Source organism: Lampetra planeri, chromosome 74, assembly GCF_965212315.1.
Source record: "Lampetra planeri chromosome 74, kcLamPlan1.2.h2, whole genome shotgun sequence".
In the NCBI taxonomy this organism is placed as follows: Eukaryota; Metazoa; Chordata; class Hyperoartia; order Petromyzontiformes; family Petromyzontidae; genus Lampetra; species Lampetra planeri.
In genome coordinates, this window is record NC_136179.1 from 4,088,880 (window position 1) to 4,102,676 (window position 13,797).

The 13,797-nt window shown below is 44.4% G+C and overlaps 1 protein-coding gene across 1 annotated transcript; it reads right to left on the bottom strand.

The window, feature by feature from the left end:
• Positions 1–4,271: 4,271 nt before the first annotated feature.
• On the bottom strand, positions 4,272–8,977 carry LOC144737865 (uncharacterized). The gene is made up of 2 exons (XM_078620743.1): positions 8,926–8,977; positions 4,272–6,192 (listed from the first exon to the last, which is right to left on the bottom strand). Exon 2 carries the CDS (start codon positions 6,162–6,164, stop codon positions 5,376–5,378), a length of 789 nt encoding a protein of 262 aa, XP_078476869.1. The 5' UTR covers positions 6,165–6,192; positions 8,926–8,977; the 3' UTR covers positions 4,272–5,375.
• Between the last annotated feature and the right edge of the window lie 4,820 nt (positions 8,978–13,797).

Below are 13,797 nucleotides of genomic sequence, written 5' to 3' on the forward strand. Positions count from 1 at the left end.
TAAAAACAAATTTGTCAGATGATTGCTTGCCACCATTAAGCAACTAGCAGTCGCCGCCCGCTTCGCGGGCGGTGTGTATGTGCTTGGTTGGTGGGGAGTTGAAAGTGGCTGGACACAATATACATGTTTTGGTGATTGTTTTATGTTTATTTTTGTGAGGTTATATGTATTTTAATGAGACCCTCAATCGACAATATTAAAGAATGCAAGTTATAGAAATATAAAATGCAACTTATTCAAATATCTGGCGATACACGATATTCTTCGTGTACACTCCGTCTTCCTCCTCGTCGTCAGGTCCCTCAATGAGCGCCTTGATGTTGGATCTTGCCGTGACTCGCGATGGTGCCACGTACAGTTGGCCGTGCGAGAAGCATGGCGTTGGTAGATATAATCCCAGGTTGTGAACAGTTTGCCCTTGCGCCTTGTTGATGGTCATCGCGAAGGCTGGGACAATGGGGAACTGTTTGCGCCGAAGTCGAAATGGGAAGTCCTTCGTGTCCAATTCGCGGCGGATATGGTTGTTCTCAAGCAGCGAGTCCAAGACCAAGTGTGGGTACTCGGAAAGCTGCGGGAGGTCGTCAAAGTCCGACAGAGCCATCCCACCTGCCGTGAGGAACTCGTGGAGGCTATGAAGGGTCTTAAACTTTACCATTTATATTATTTTCTTTGATGCTGCTAATCCAGCATAATGCACCGGTATAAGGAGTACTAATCACATACCTGCATTTCCCATATCCCCTCTCTTTGATTCTGCTAATCCTGCATAATGCACGGGCATAAGTAGTACTAATCACATACCTGCATTTCCAATATCATCTCACTTTGATGCTGCTAATCATGCATAATGCACGGGCATAGGTAGTACTAATCACATACCTGCATTTCCCATAAATATGCTAAATTCCTCTTGATATGCAATTTTTTTTGTCAAGGCGCCGTTTCCCCCCTTCCAACCCAGCTCCAAGCACGTGTGCTGATTCATTCAGACGCTGTCGCCTCGACAGACCTGGCCAAAACGTCGTGAGAATTATTTTATTATGTTTTATTTTTATTATTTTATTACTTCCCTTCTACGTGACTTTACCGAAAGAACCAAGAAGATTTACCATTTCTTCTTTGTTGGTCAGCTGGCGGTACTGGTACTCGTAATCGCGAGCCAATTCGTCGTAGAATTTATCCCAGAGAGCCTTCGTATCTGCTGGCATGGAATACAGCAGAATGGTAGCGAAGAGTTGACGAAGCTGGTACGGCATCTGAAAGAGCGAGGCTTCTTCCAGACACGCAACCCATTCGCGATCGCTCTCAAGGTAGCCTGCTCGCATGGCTGCTTCCAGCGGTTTGTTTTGTTTCATTGTATTCGTAACGCACCATCCATATGCGCTCCACCATCCACCATGTCCTTGCATGGCAAAGACACAGCTCCGGTGTGCGTCAGCGTGTGCGCCATGCACAGTGACATTGGTCAGCAATTGCACCGTTCCGATCGCACACAGGTTGGCCCCTGCATCCTCCGTCTGTATGTACACACACAGACAAATCCGTCATGGGGCCACCTATTTTTTTCTTATAAAAAAATATTTTGTTGGTGTTTTTACGTTTACGTATTCCCATTGTGGGTGTTTTACGCATGCATCAGATTTTTGGGTTCCTCATATATGTTATCAGAGGTGTGGGTCACTCCATTTCTCAATCGAACAATAACGGGGATCGTTTCAGTTATGACAGCTTGCAGATAGAAACATTGCTTGATCGTATACTAATAATGACAGAATTAGTACCCCAGTGGAGGGCATCCCCCACCCGGCGCTTCTTACCGGTACTGTGAGACTTACAAATCCAGACCTCTCCTCCTCCTGAACCGTTCACAATACCCTGTGGTAGTACCATAATCATCTCAATAAAGCGATCACTTTCCAATGCCCATTTTGATCCCGGGAGTTACCCGGGTGGTGTCACACTGTACTCATTGTTTTAGCATGTCGCAAATTCCGATATGGCTTGTGCAACGGCCAGAGAGTGACAGTTTATTACATTTCAAAGTGCATGGGATTGGCACTCCAAAACATGATAAATGTACAGTAACGCCAACTGCATCCGTGGCAAACATGATACGCGGACACATGCTGCATATTATGCAACACATGCCCTTACCATCAGCAGCATGCATAAAATCTCAATTACACAACGGAAGTAGACAGCAAGCCGTCCATGGAGACGCGATCAACGTCAATACATAATAATGTTAATAAGCCGGATAGTACCCATTGTACCCATCAAACAGTCAGCTGGGTTGCCCCATGGGGGTATTGACCCATGGGCGAAACTGTAGGGGGCGCTACGCAACTGGCCGTGGTCCCGGCAGGTGAAGCTGCCAGCTCAGTCCGCTAAGACTCACTGTATAGCGAGCCCTGCCTACTCGTAAGGTAAAGTTGTTTGGGGACTCCAATAATCGCAGCACGCAGCACCCATTTTTACATAACTATACGTATATAACCGTAACAACCATTCGCACACTTGCATACACACGACACTCACACAGCGCAGGATGTGCGCCCACAGTGCACTGCACCACTGCGGCGCAGACCTTGGCAGACCTATGCTATCACACAGCGCTTACCTTCTGTGTGCTTCTGCTTGTTTGGAAATGGACGACTGACTGACTGACGCGTGCTGCCGCCACAAAGCAAGCAGCCCACTTTGAGGCAATTAAATGTAAGGGATAATGAATTAGTCCAATGAGATTGAAGGCAACACCGACATAATTTCTCGAGCGCTGGTTTGATATGTAGGGCGGGGAACTGTGCAGGGCCACTTTGCACACACTTGTTTCGGCCCAATGAAAGATTAAGCACAGTGGTTTCAAGGGAATGGGCGCAATATTGATGGAGCTGCGTACGAAAGAGTAGTCAGTTTTGTCCACTGCATGGGCCGTCGAAGCGAACCCCACCAATAATGAACAGATTTTATTAAAAGTTCTGGAATTGAAAATGTATGTGGCTATCTGATTAGTGGAGGGTTCTTGGTTGTAGCCGCGGACGTTCTTCGTTGGGGAGATATCGCCACCAAAACGCAGTGTTCGGCGGGTGCAACAGCAACACTGTACCTACAGTAGATTTTGCGTTGCGACCATCACTCTGAATATGGTGTTGCGTGAAAGTAGGTGCAATTGTTGACCGAAGAGACGCTGTTGTGCGGCAGGTTTATTTATTTATATTTGTCGAATGAAAGTGAGCTGTGGCTTTTTGCCGGCTGTTTTATTAATTTTTATCGACGAATCAGAGCTAGCTGTTTGGGCGGGTCCGTAAATAAATTAACGTCCAGATACGCACTCAAACGACCAAACCAGCGTAGTTGTTTAAGATAACTCTTTCGAACTCGGCTCTACACACGACTGAAACACGAAGGGGTACGACCCCTTCCACCCGATAGCCTACGGGAGTGACAGCCTCGTTTCTATCGCAGCCTGCACACTCCGGGCTCTGCCACCCACGGGTCCCTTAGCCCGGCGTTAAGGGAAGACTGGACGACCCGTCCCAGCCAGGGTACTGGAGCTCACCTCTGGTCCGCTACAACCCGGCTCTGGCTAGAGCTGGGGGAGGGTCCCAGAGTGTCTGAGCTCACCTCGGGTCCGCTACAACCCGGCTCTAACAAGAGCCTCAGTTGAGGGTCCCCGGGTGCTGTTCCAGTCTTCAGGTCTTCGGATGTCCTCAGGCTTGAGTTGGTGAACACTGCCCGGTCCGTCCAGAGGGCCGGCCTTTTATCCCCAGGTCGGGATCACCCCTTCCCTCCTGACCCCCCCCCGTCCCAGAACCTTCTGAAAGATCTTAATGGGCCTTAGGGACGAGTGGGGGGTCAGGGGTGTTAGTCTCCGGTCACGGTGGGGGGCCGGGGGTTTAACCTTTGGTCGACCCCTACGCACCTCACTCTCTCTCGCCTGCTCCCTGTTGACCAGTGCCCGTGGTGGCAGGTCAGCTTACAGCGCCTTGTTATGGCGCTTACGCACAACTTCGTGACGAACGCTGCACGTTCCGTCGCTTTCATGCAGGGGGCGCTGCAAACCTACGTGCCCCCTGCATGAACGACGGAGGGGCAGGGACAGACGTTCGATCGCGTTGGAATCTATCTGCAGACGGCGGTCTTATCGCACGGCCAGCTCTGTGTCGCCTCATCTCGATCCCGCGATCCCAAACAGGTGAAAGTCCGCATCAAACTGAACTCCCAGCAAGGCGATCTACTTCACGACGAGAGAAAATTCACACGAAATATCGTTTTCAATGAATAAGCTTTTAATGAAGTACATTTATGTAATTCAAAACATAATGCAATTCAAAGTTGTTTCATTTTCAAACTTCAAAACGGAGCATCGGGAGCTTGCGTGGATGCGTCGCTCGTGTGCAATTTTTTTCGTCACTTTACAATCAGCAAGGACCATTTCTCGTCCTAATTCGACAAAATGTATGTCAACACATAATACAAAATTATAATTCGTGTTGTAGAGAATGTTCCTCCTTTTCGTGTAACTTTTAATTGGTATGCCTTGTAACTGATTAATGATCCGAGCGTGCTCACTATTTAAAAGACAATGAGTTGCTCCAGAGGCAGACGCTTCCTGAAAACACAAAAGTACCCTTTGACCTGTATCACAAAAACAATGAGTCTCACCCGAGTGATCTGTACAGGTTACTTGCAAAACACAAACTTTGTCCTAACATCACTTATTCAATGTTTGACCCTTATAGACAAAATGTTACATGTGCGCACACCATCAGACAAGTAATCATTCTAAATTATTGACAATCATTTTAACTAATACTATTGCGCCATTCAAAACGAATGCTGGTGTCTGGGTCAAAATTGAGCAAATTAGAAACATTACCTATAAACTTCACAACCAAGGTGCCACATCAACCATCGCCCTCTACTGACGGGCTCTTGTCTACATGCAGGCCGGTGCAGGGCCACCACCTTGTGCCACACAGGGGCAGCTGCTACTTGGGGGTGCTCTTCGAGTGTTTGAAACGAGATACGATACAAAACTCCGAGTTGCCGAGGCGATTAAGTAAGCACCATATAAATGCAATTTATAACAGTGAATGCTTGGGAGCTTATTGGCTCTCGCTCCTAGTTAGAAATCTACCCAACACACAGGCCCACAAAGACTGGCCGCTCTTACCCTGCAGGTTGAACCTAGGAACCGAGTGTTCAACTTCACATTCTTGTCATTAAAGGCCGGTGACAAAGGTGCATCTATTGGAGCGACATCGTCTCAAGCTTACACATCTACCGGGTCTCCATTTGACTTTGTATTGTCTCGGAGGAAGTCCACCCACACCTCCACTTCCACAAACTGCTGGGAGTTGCCTCGCTCTGCCTCAGTCAGAATTCTCCTCCTGCTTCACGTTGCCTCCATCGATGTGAAGGTCCGATTTTGGAATTGAATCTTCATCTTCACATTTTACCTTCACTTCTTCAATCTTCACCATCACTTCTTCACTCTTCACCATCACTTCTTCAATCTTCACCATCACTTCTTCACTCTTCACCATCACTTCTTCACATTTCACCTTCACCTCCTCATATTTCACCTCGATACCTTTAAAAGTGTTCGAGCTCGGATTTTCTTCCGGTTCTTGTTTCATGAGGGATGGGCTCATTGCAGCACTTTGACTTTCACAAGCTGATTTCAGACTCCACTCCTGGTGGATCTTCTGATGCTTGTGAGTTCTCTGGTGTTTTTGAAGATGTGGTGACTGTACAAACGCCTTCCCACACACACTGCACTTGAATGGTTTCTCTCCCGTATGTGTTCTCTGGTGTACATGAAGATTTGATGACTGTGCAAAATCCTTCTCACACACACCGCACTTGAAGGGTTTCTCTCCCGTGTGTGTTCTCTGGTGTACATGAAAATTTGATGACTGTGCAAAATCCTTCTCACACACACCGCACTTGAAGGGTTTCTCTCCCGTGTGGGTTCTCTGGTGTTCTACAAGAGTAGATGACTGTGCAAACGCCTTCCCACACACACTGCACTTGAAGGGTTTCTCTCCTGTGTGAGTTCTCTGGTGCCGTGTCAAATTTCCAGGATTATTCGTGCTGTATGCACACCAGTCGCATTGCCGCCTTTTTGCACCGAGCTGCGCTGAGTGCCTTTGCTCCATCAGACCAAATCTGCAGAGGAAGCGGCAGCTGCAGACAGAAAAAAAAGAAAATCCACACCTTGTACACGTCAGTATCGAGGCACAGCGGAATGCATATATACACAGTCACACGTGACTTACACACCAATACGTATTCATAGATTCATGATATAGTTGTAAAAGTGTCCCAAATTCATCACACGGGCTGTTATGGCACACAATGAGAGGGCAAATGGTTATAAACATGCCTGGAAGCCCTCGTATCTTCAAAATGAATGTTAACCCAAAACTCCGAGCACACAATTTTGGGTGTCTGACTTTAAAAGGAATATTTATGAAAGCTAAATTCAGCTGACATAGAAAAGGATGTTGAAAATAATACTATTTGTGTTATGCACAAATGCATAAATTAATGTTCAATCGCAACTAAGAGGTGTAAAGCCAGGCACAGATGTCCTTGATTGCTGTGATGAACAGTTCCGACTTCAGCTGCACGTGTGCTGTGATAACTTCCTGACTCCATTCTTACAAAGAGTTCCAGAGGAAAACAAAAAAACTATTGTTTTTATATAACCCCCGTGCTCAATAGAGTTAATTGACTTTACTGCAAATACAAACTTGACACTGTCACACACTCAGAGGCGGAGCCAGGAATTTCAGGTAGAGGGGGCAACCCCTCCAGCAATGAAAAATCGTAGGAGTTGTTATTAAGTAAGGACTTGTCCCTTGATTTTTATTTCACGCGTGTGATCGGCATCGCGCTCGCTGAAGTCGTGTACTGGATATGCAACTGCGCACAATTCTGCAAGTTGATTGTAACAGCTTTGCCGTTACTTATTGCCAATTATGGACACGGACTGTTGTCCTATCATCTCATAGAGTCCCTAGCACGTAATAATATTCCACACGGTGGCAGTGGGGGTCGCAAAATGCTGATTCATCTATATATATATAAAAAGGAAATTTGTGAATGTGACTGTTCTAAATGTTTAGCATACTTCCCGACATACAACAAACTTGAAATTTGTCACGTGGGTAGTTTCCAAACTGTACACAATGCAAAAAGTATAAAAATAGGCTTTTATATATTTTGGGGGGGGGCGCAATTATGGATATCTATATATAAAAGGGAAATTTGTGAATGTGTGTCTGTTCGAAATGTTCAGCATACTTCCCGACATGCAACAAAATTGAAATTTGGCATGTGGGTAGCTTCCAGACTGGACACAATGCAAAAAGTATAAAAATAGACTTTTGTATTTTGGGGGGGGGGGGGGGGGCGCAATAATGCATATATTTTGCACGCAAGTGAGCGGTGATGTCATATCGGTGATGTCACCCACATGCGGCAGCGTTACGCAGTGTACCTGCTAACGTCACGCATCCCCCCCCCAACACTCCGCGTAGGCCGTGTTTTAATCCAAGATAAGAATCCAAGTCCCGGGCGAAGCCGGGTAGTAAAGCTAGTCTATATATAAAAGGGAAATGTGTGGATATGTGTTTGTGACTGTTCGAAATGTTTAGCATACTTCCCAAAATGCAACACACTTGAAATGTGTCATGTGGGTAGGTTCCATACTGTACACAATGAAAAAAGTATAAAAATAGACGTTTGTATTTGGGGGGGGGGGGGGGGGGGGAAATGACCATGAAGTGTGTGGCGTCAACCCGCAACACACCTGAGTTAAGCGCTCTGCAATGCTTACCCCTACCATATGGCTCTTCGTGCGCCGTACTTCTCGAGCTGTTAACAGCGTGCTGGGAGATTTTAGGTGGCGCGTCGCTCCTGGACGATGAAGTCATTCGCTTCTCGGAGTTTCAATACATATCCGTGTGAAGAACAGGTACAACTGCTATCTTAAATATGAAGCAGAAATTACATCTGTTTGTTTGTGTGAAGCACCAAAAACTCTCCAACGCTGAGCTCTAGCATCATTAAATTTGCACAACTTATGCTGTCTGGAATGTCTAAGTGAACGTGACTATTTTCAGCTTGCCACGTCATTCCCTTCCCGAGTTGCAAAATCGACCTTACGTCGAAGTGGGTTATGGTTGAATTTCCTGCAGTGAAAAACATCCGATTTAGTTAAACTGATTTGTTTAGGCTTTTTTCTTTCTTGCAAGCATACATTTTTTTCAGGATTTTACAATGAAATAAAAGGGAATATGAAATTAATCCAAGACAAGAATCCAAGTCCCGGGCGAAGCCACGTAGTGAAGCATGTTACTAATAAACCCCAATGATCCCATCGAAATTAGTGATTTCGATCGGACCATTGGGGGGGCACGTGCCACTCCACCCCCACTTCCTCCACCACTGTCACGCACTGGCATAGTTCACAGGTGGTGGTGTGTCCAGACCCACGCCTGGCCACAATCACCTGCTCAGTATTAATGCTTCCTCACTCCACCAAGTAAATAATTGAGGATCAATCAACACAGCCGAGGCTGCGTGTCTCTCTCTCTGTGGTCATGGGGATTTCCCTCCGGATCCCCCGGTTTACCCGCCACGCGTCCAGAGTGAACACCGCCACGCGTCCAGAGTGAACACCGCCACGCGTCCAGAGTGAACACCGCCACGCGTCCAGAGTGAACACCGCCACGCGTCCAGAGTGAACACCGCCACGCGTCCAGAGTGAACACCGCCACGCGTCCAGAGTGAACACCGCCACGCGTCGAAAGTGAACACCGCCACGCGTCTAGAGTGAACACCGCCACGCGTCTAGAGTGAACACCGCCACGCGTCTAGAGTGACCACCGCAACGCTGTTGACAAGCCCCACCTTGTTGTTATTGTTGTTGTGGGCAGGTCGCTTCTGAAAACAAGAGCGGTACAGCAGCTGAAACGGGCGTGGCCTGGTAAAAAATGAAAAAAAACTGTGAATATTTAAAATAAAACAAAGTTACAAAGTAGCGAGCCAGGTGAAGAGAAATTAAAACGTAAGCAAGATACTCTTTGGTTCTTTCAGTAAAGTAATGTATAAAAAAATAATAATAGCATACGACATTTCGATTGCAACACAAGCAATCATCATTAGGTACAAATGAAAGAGGAAAAAAACCTAGTAAACTCATAAATGTATTGCAATACAACACCGAGAGTCGGCTAACATAACAGTCAACACCCCACCTGGTTGATTACGTTCTTCCAAAGATTTCTCAATTTGAGAGAGATGAAACACCGACACGGAGACACATGAACAGAGAGAGATGACACACACACATAGACACACCGAGAGAGACACACACACATAGACACACAGAGAGAGATGACACAGAGACACACAGAGAGAGATGACAGAGAGACAGAGAGAGACACACATAGGCACACAGAGAAACAATGCTTCTGTGTCGAGGTCTTAAATAGAGAGGGGGGGGTAGAGAGAGAGGGGGGGGTAGAGAAATTAGCATGTCAATGCAAGGCCGTAGCCATGGAGTCAACATTGGGGGGGGATCAAATCTTACAGGGGGTCAAGGGTCCCCCACTAGAAAAATATCTATATTTGAAAACTCATTTCCTGCCATTTCCTCCCTAAAATATTTTTAAAAATTCACTAACACATGGGATGGAATTTTTTTTATTTGATACAATAATGTGTAATAGTATATTGTATTACATTGCTGTGTTTTTTTATTAACCTTTTCTTGTTTCATAGTATGTAATGGCAGAGATTAGGGATTCATAAAGTACAACGCAATCACATAAACATAAATCTATGTATTGTTATATGAAGACAAGTCCAGATTTCGTGGCCAAGGTTTAGCAAATTGTTGTTTTTATTAACATAGCATCGCAATTATTACTTTTAAAGAAGATTTTTATAGCAATAAATTGGAGGGGCATATTTGATTATTAGAATTATTATAATATATAATAATTATTCTAACATATTATAATTATGGCCTTGTGTCAATGAGATATTTGGAGGTTTGGTGACTGCAGTAGAGGACACAGAGAGAGCACACTTAATCAAACAAACTTCGTAAAATTTGGAAATGTAATGCAATGCAACACAGAGAGTCGGTCAACACACAATGAACGCATAGCCTGGGAGATTACGTTCTTCCACAGATTGCTAAACTAAGCGAGAGAATTGAAGCAAACGCGATCAGGCGAGGGCAGGAGGCAAGGCCCGCGTTGTAAAGTTCCAACCTGGACATCGCTTCCATGCTCGCTGCTACTCAATTGACATCCCTACGAGAGTGAGGCTCTACCTCGGTAAACAACAACAACCACAATCACCACCACAACCACCACCACTACAACCACCACTACAACCACCACAACAACCACCACAACAACCACCACAACAACCACCACCACAACCACCACCACAACCACCACCACAACCACCACCACAACCACCACAACCACCACCACTACCACCACCACCACATCCACCATCACCACAACCATCACCACAACCACCACCACAACCGCGATGAGAATTTCTCACCTCGGATTTCAGTTCACGCGCGGAGATGCAACAGCCACGCGGCAGCAGGCCGTGACGTCACTTCTTGGGTACAAAACACTCCCCTTCCGCAATGAGCGGGTCTTAACTTGAATAAATTATGTTAATGAGTCCAGCCCATACGAGTTCAAGTTCAAGTTCATTTATTAGGTATAGCCCTGTGAGCCATTCAGCTCTTGAATCGGGTGCAACCGCAACAAACAAAAAACAAAAACATGAACAAAAAAACATCTTAAAGTGAATATGTGACTAAGTGCAAACAGAAAATCCAAGAAAAGACAGCAAAATATTGCAGAAAAAACACCGTACACCAACGCTGTGTGCAAAAATCCCAGTGGGATGCAAGTCAAACAACAACAACAACAACCACAAGACAGCTTAAATTAAGGCCATCAGTCTAACTCTGTACTACAACAAACAAACATGGCTAAACCAATACACTTTTCGAAATCACCAAAATAAAGCCATGAAAGCAATGAAAAAGCAATCATAGGAACTGTGACAGAATTTTCACAATAAATGGCATAAACAACATGTACTACCAAAACCCTGCAGCCATAGCTGGCTGCATGAGTCACTCCACCTTTAAGATCAGCACACTAAATCAAAACACAGGTCATACTTTGTAGCGATCATCCGGAGCGAAACATTTTACTTTAGGTCACTGAATAGCACTGGCAGCTAGGGGTGTACAACTCCTCTAGAGCAGTTTTGAGTGAAGATCTCATAGGTAGTGACTCAAGTTTCAATTTATTGGCAACAGCATTCCAGACCCTGGGGGCATCAATAGCAAAGGCCCTTCCTCCAGTATATGTACGGCAATAGGGAATATTAAGCTGGTAAATGAGTGTAGACCTTAGGTCAAATTTGTTCTTTGAAACAGAGATGAGATCCAGCAGGTAATCTGCAGATTCTTTTGCAAGTACATCATGAATAAATAAGATCTGGTGCACAAGCCGTCGAACATTCAGAGATGTTAAGTTTGACCCAATGTAGAGGTCACAGTGGTGAGTCCTATATGGGCAGTTCAATGCAAATCTTAAGGCCGAGTGATACATTGAGTCAAGCTTCTTCAGTACAGTACTTGGGGCTGATTTATAAACAATGTCACAGTAATCAAGTAGAGGCAGTATGGTAGCTTTAATCAATTCCAAACGGAACATAGGGGGGAAGCAGTGCTTGTGTCGATATAGAAAACCAATTTTAATTTTTGTCTTTTTCCCAATATAATCAATGTGATCTTCAAAATTCAGTTTTGAATCCAGGATGATCCCAAGATACTTATAGATCTTAACTTGCTCTATTTGATCATTATTTAAGGAATGTAATTTGGGGAAAATAACTTCCCGCTTTAGTCCTGGTGAGAAGCATAGCACCTTGGTTTTGGCAGGATTTGGCAGGATTTAGGACTAGTTTAAGAGCAACTAGCTGATGTTGTAGTTTGTTGAAATCAAAAGCTGAAATTCAAGGTGCTGCAATGAGTCCTGAAGAAGTTTCCACCTTCGATCCCATGCAGTTGGATCCCGAGAGATGGCTGGATGTAATGGAGTGGCTCGAGAGTCAACCAGAGAGCTCGGAGTGACTGAAAAAATATTATGTCATGTGGCTATACCTATTAAGCCGTATCGAGTACTTTTGTGTGTAATTTTAGTTTTACAGTTTTTTTTAGAGTTTAATGACGTGCACAGTGGTGGTTTGTAATGTTATCGGATTACTTGCCGAAGTGGTGTGAAGAGCACTGGTTGTGAGAGGGTTCAATTGTAGTCGTTAAGTGTTCCTGTTGAGCTAAAGTTGGAATGCGTCTGTAGGTACATCTTTACTCAACATTTTAAACGGTTTTTTTTTCAAGTATATAGCTTTTTTTGATTGGTATTAATCGGCTTTAGATAGCCGGTTTTCAGGATGTACATTGATGACGCGTTCGTTGGATATATGGCCTTGACTTGAACATAGACGCACAGTGAACAAATGTGGTGAACTAATAAGGAAATCATGGGGAATTATATTTTAACGCTTTGGTATTCCTGGAACGGAAATAGTTTGCATTGTACTGGAGCATAGGACGTAATAAATATTCCCTTCGAGTTTTGACGTAAAAATGATTGCAGATGAATAAAAACGTATTTTTAACAAATGTTTGTCCGGTCTTTATTTTATAATGTTCCTAGAAAAAACATGTTAAGAGAATTTCAGGTGGAGGATCTCCGTCACACAAGTGTGCCCTTAACTGGCAGCATCTTGGCTGTCTACCCGATTAACACGTGTTCCTTGAGGGGAAAGGTCCCCGTAGTTAATCCTTCATCAACGTACCAGTCCCTAATCCCTAAGTATGTCGGGGATAAACTGTACTCTATAACATGTAAACTAATACTATAAACGATAACACTAAACTTTAAACGATTATAAACTAGTGTATTAGTAGGTATTATAATATCATTAGAAGCATTAGAGTCGTATAAGAATCGCTAATATGTATGTATAGTGTACATGCAAGGATCGGATACAATTATTACAATTACAACATGGTCATATTACAATCACGATTTTCACTGCTATATGTAATCGAATAACAAAAGACGGAATATATTTGTATAAATACACGCACAGAATCATAAACTCATGAGATTATGAATCGTTATAATTATTATAAGAATCACAAATTGTGACAAAAACTAAATCCCACAATCAAAACACCACGCTCACGTGACGAATTCTTAAACAAACTGCAACACTCAAGTGACAGAACTCAACAAAAAAACGCCCAATAAAAAGAACAACATCAATGGCCAAATCCTAAAAACAGACAACACACGCACGTTAGTAGCTGTTAGAAGAAAACAACACCTAGCACCTTCAACTAAACACATTATACAGCCCCAAACAGCCAACTCGTAAATGGGGCGGTATATGACAGCCTTCGCTGCTGTCGACGGGGCCAAGCAGCGAGTGTTTAACTCCATTGTTTCAGAATCCGTGTCATCTCCCGGCCACAGCGCCTTACCCAAACTACATCTCCCCAACAAGGCAGCCTTCCCTATGCTGTGTATCTTAGCAGCATATTTACGGACGCACTTGAAGATAACAATTTCGTCTAGAAAAGGCAGGCGACTTGTTCTACCAACACAATTTAAAATTTCTATCCGAAACAAGTATGAGTTCATTCATGAGTAGTATTCACTA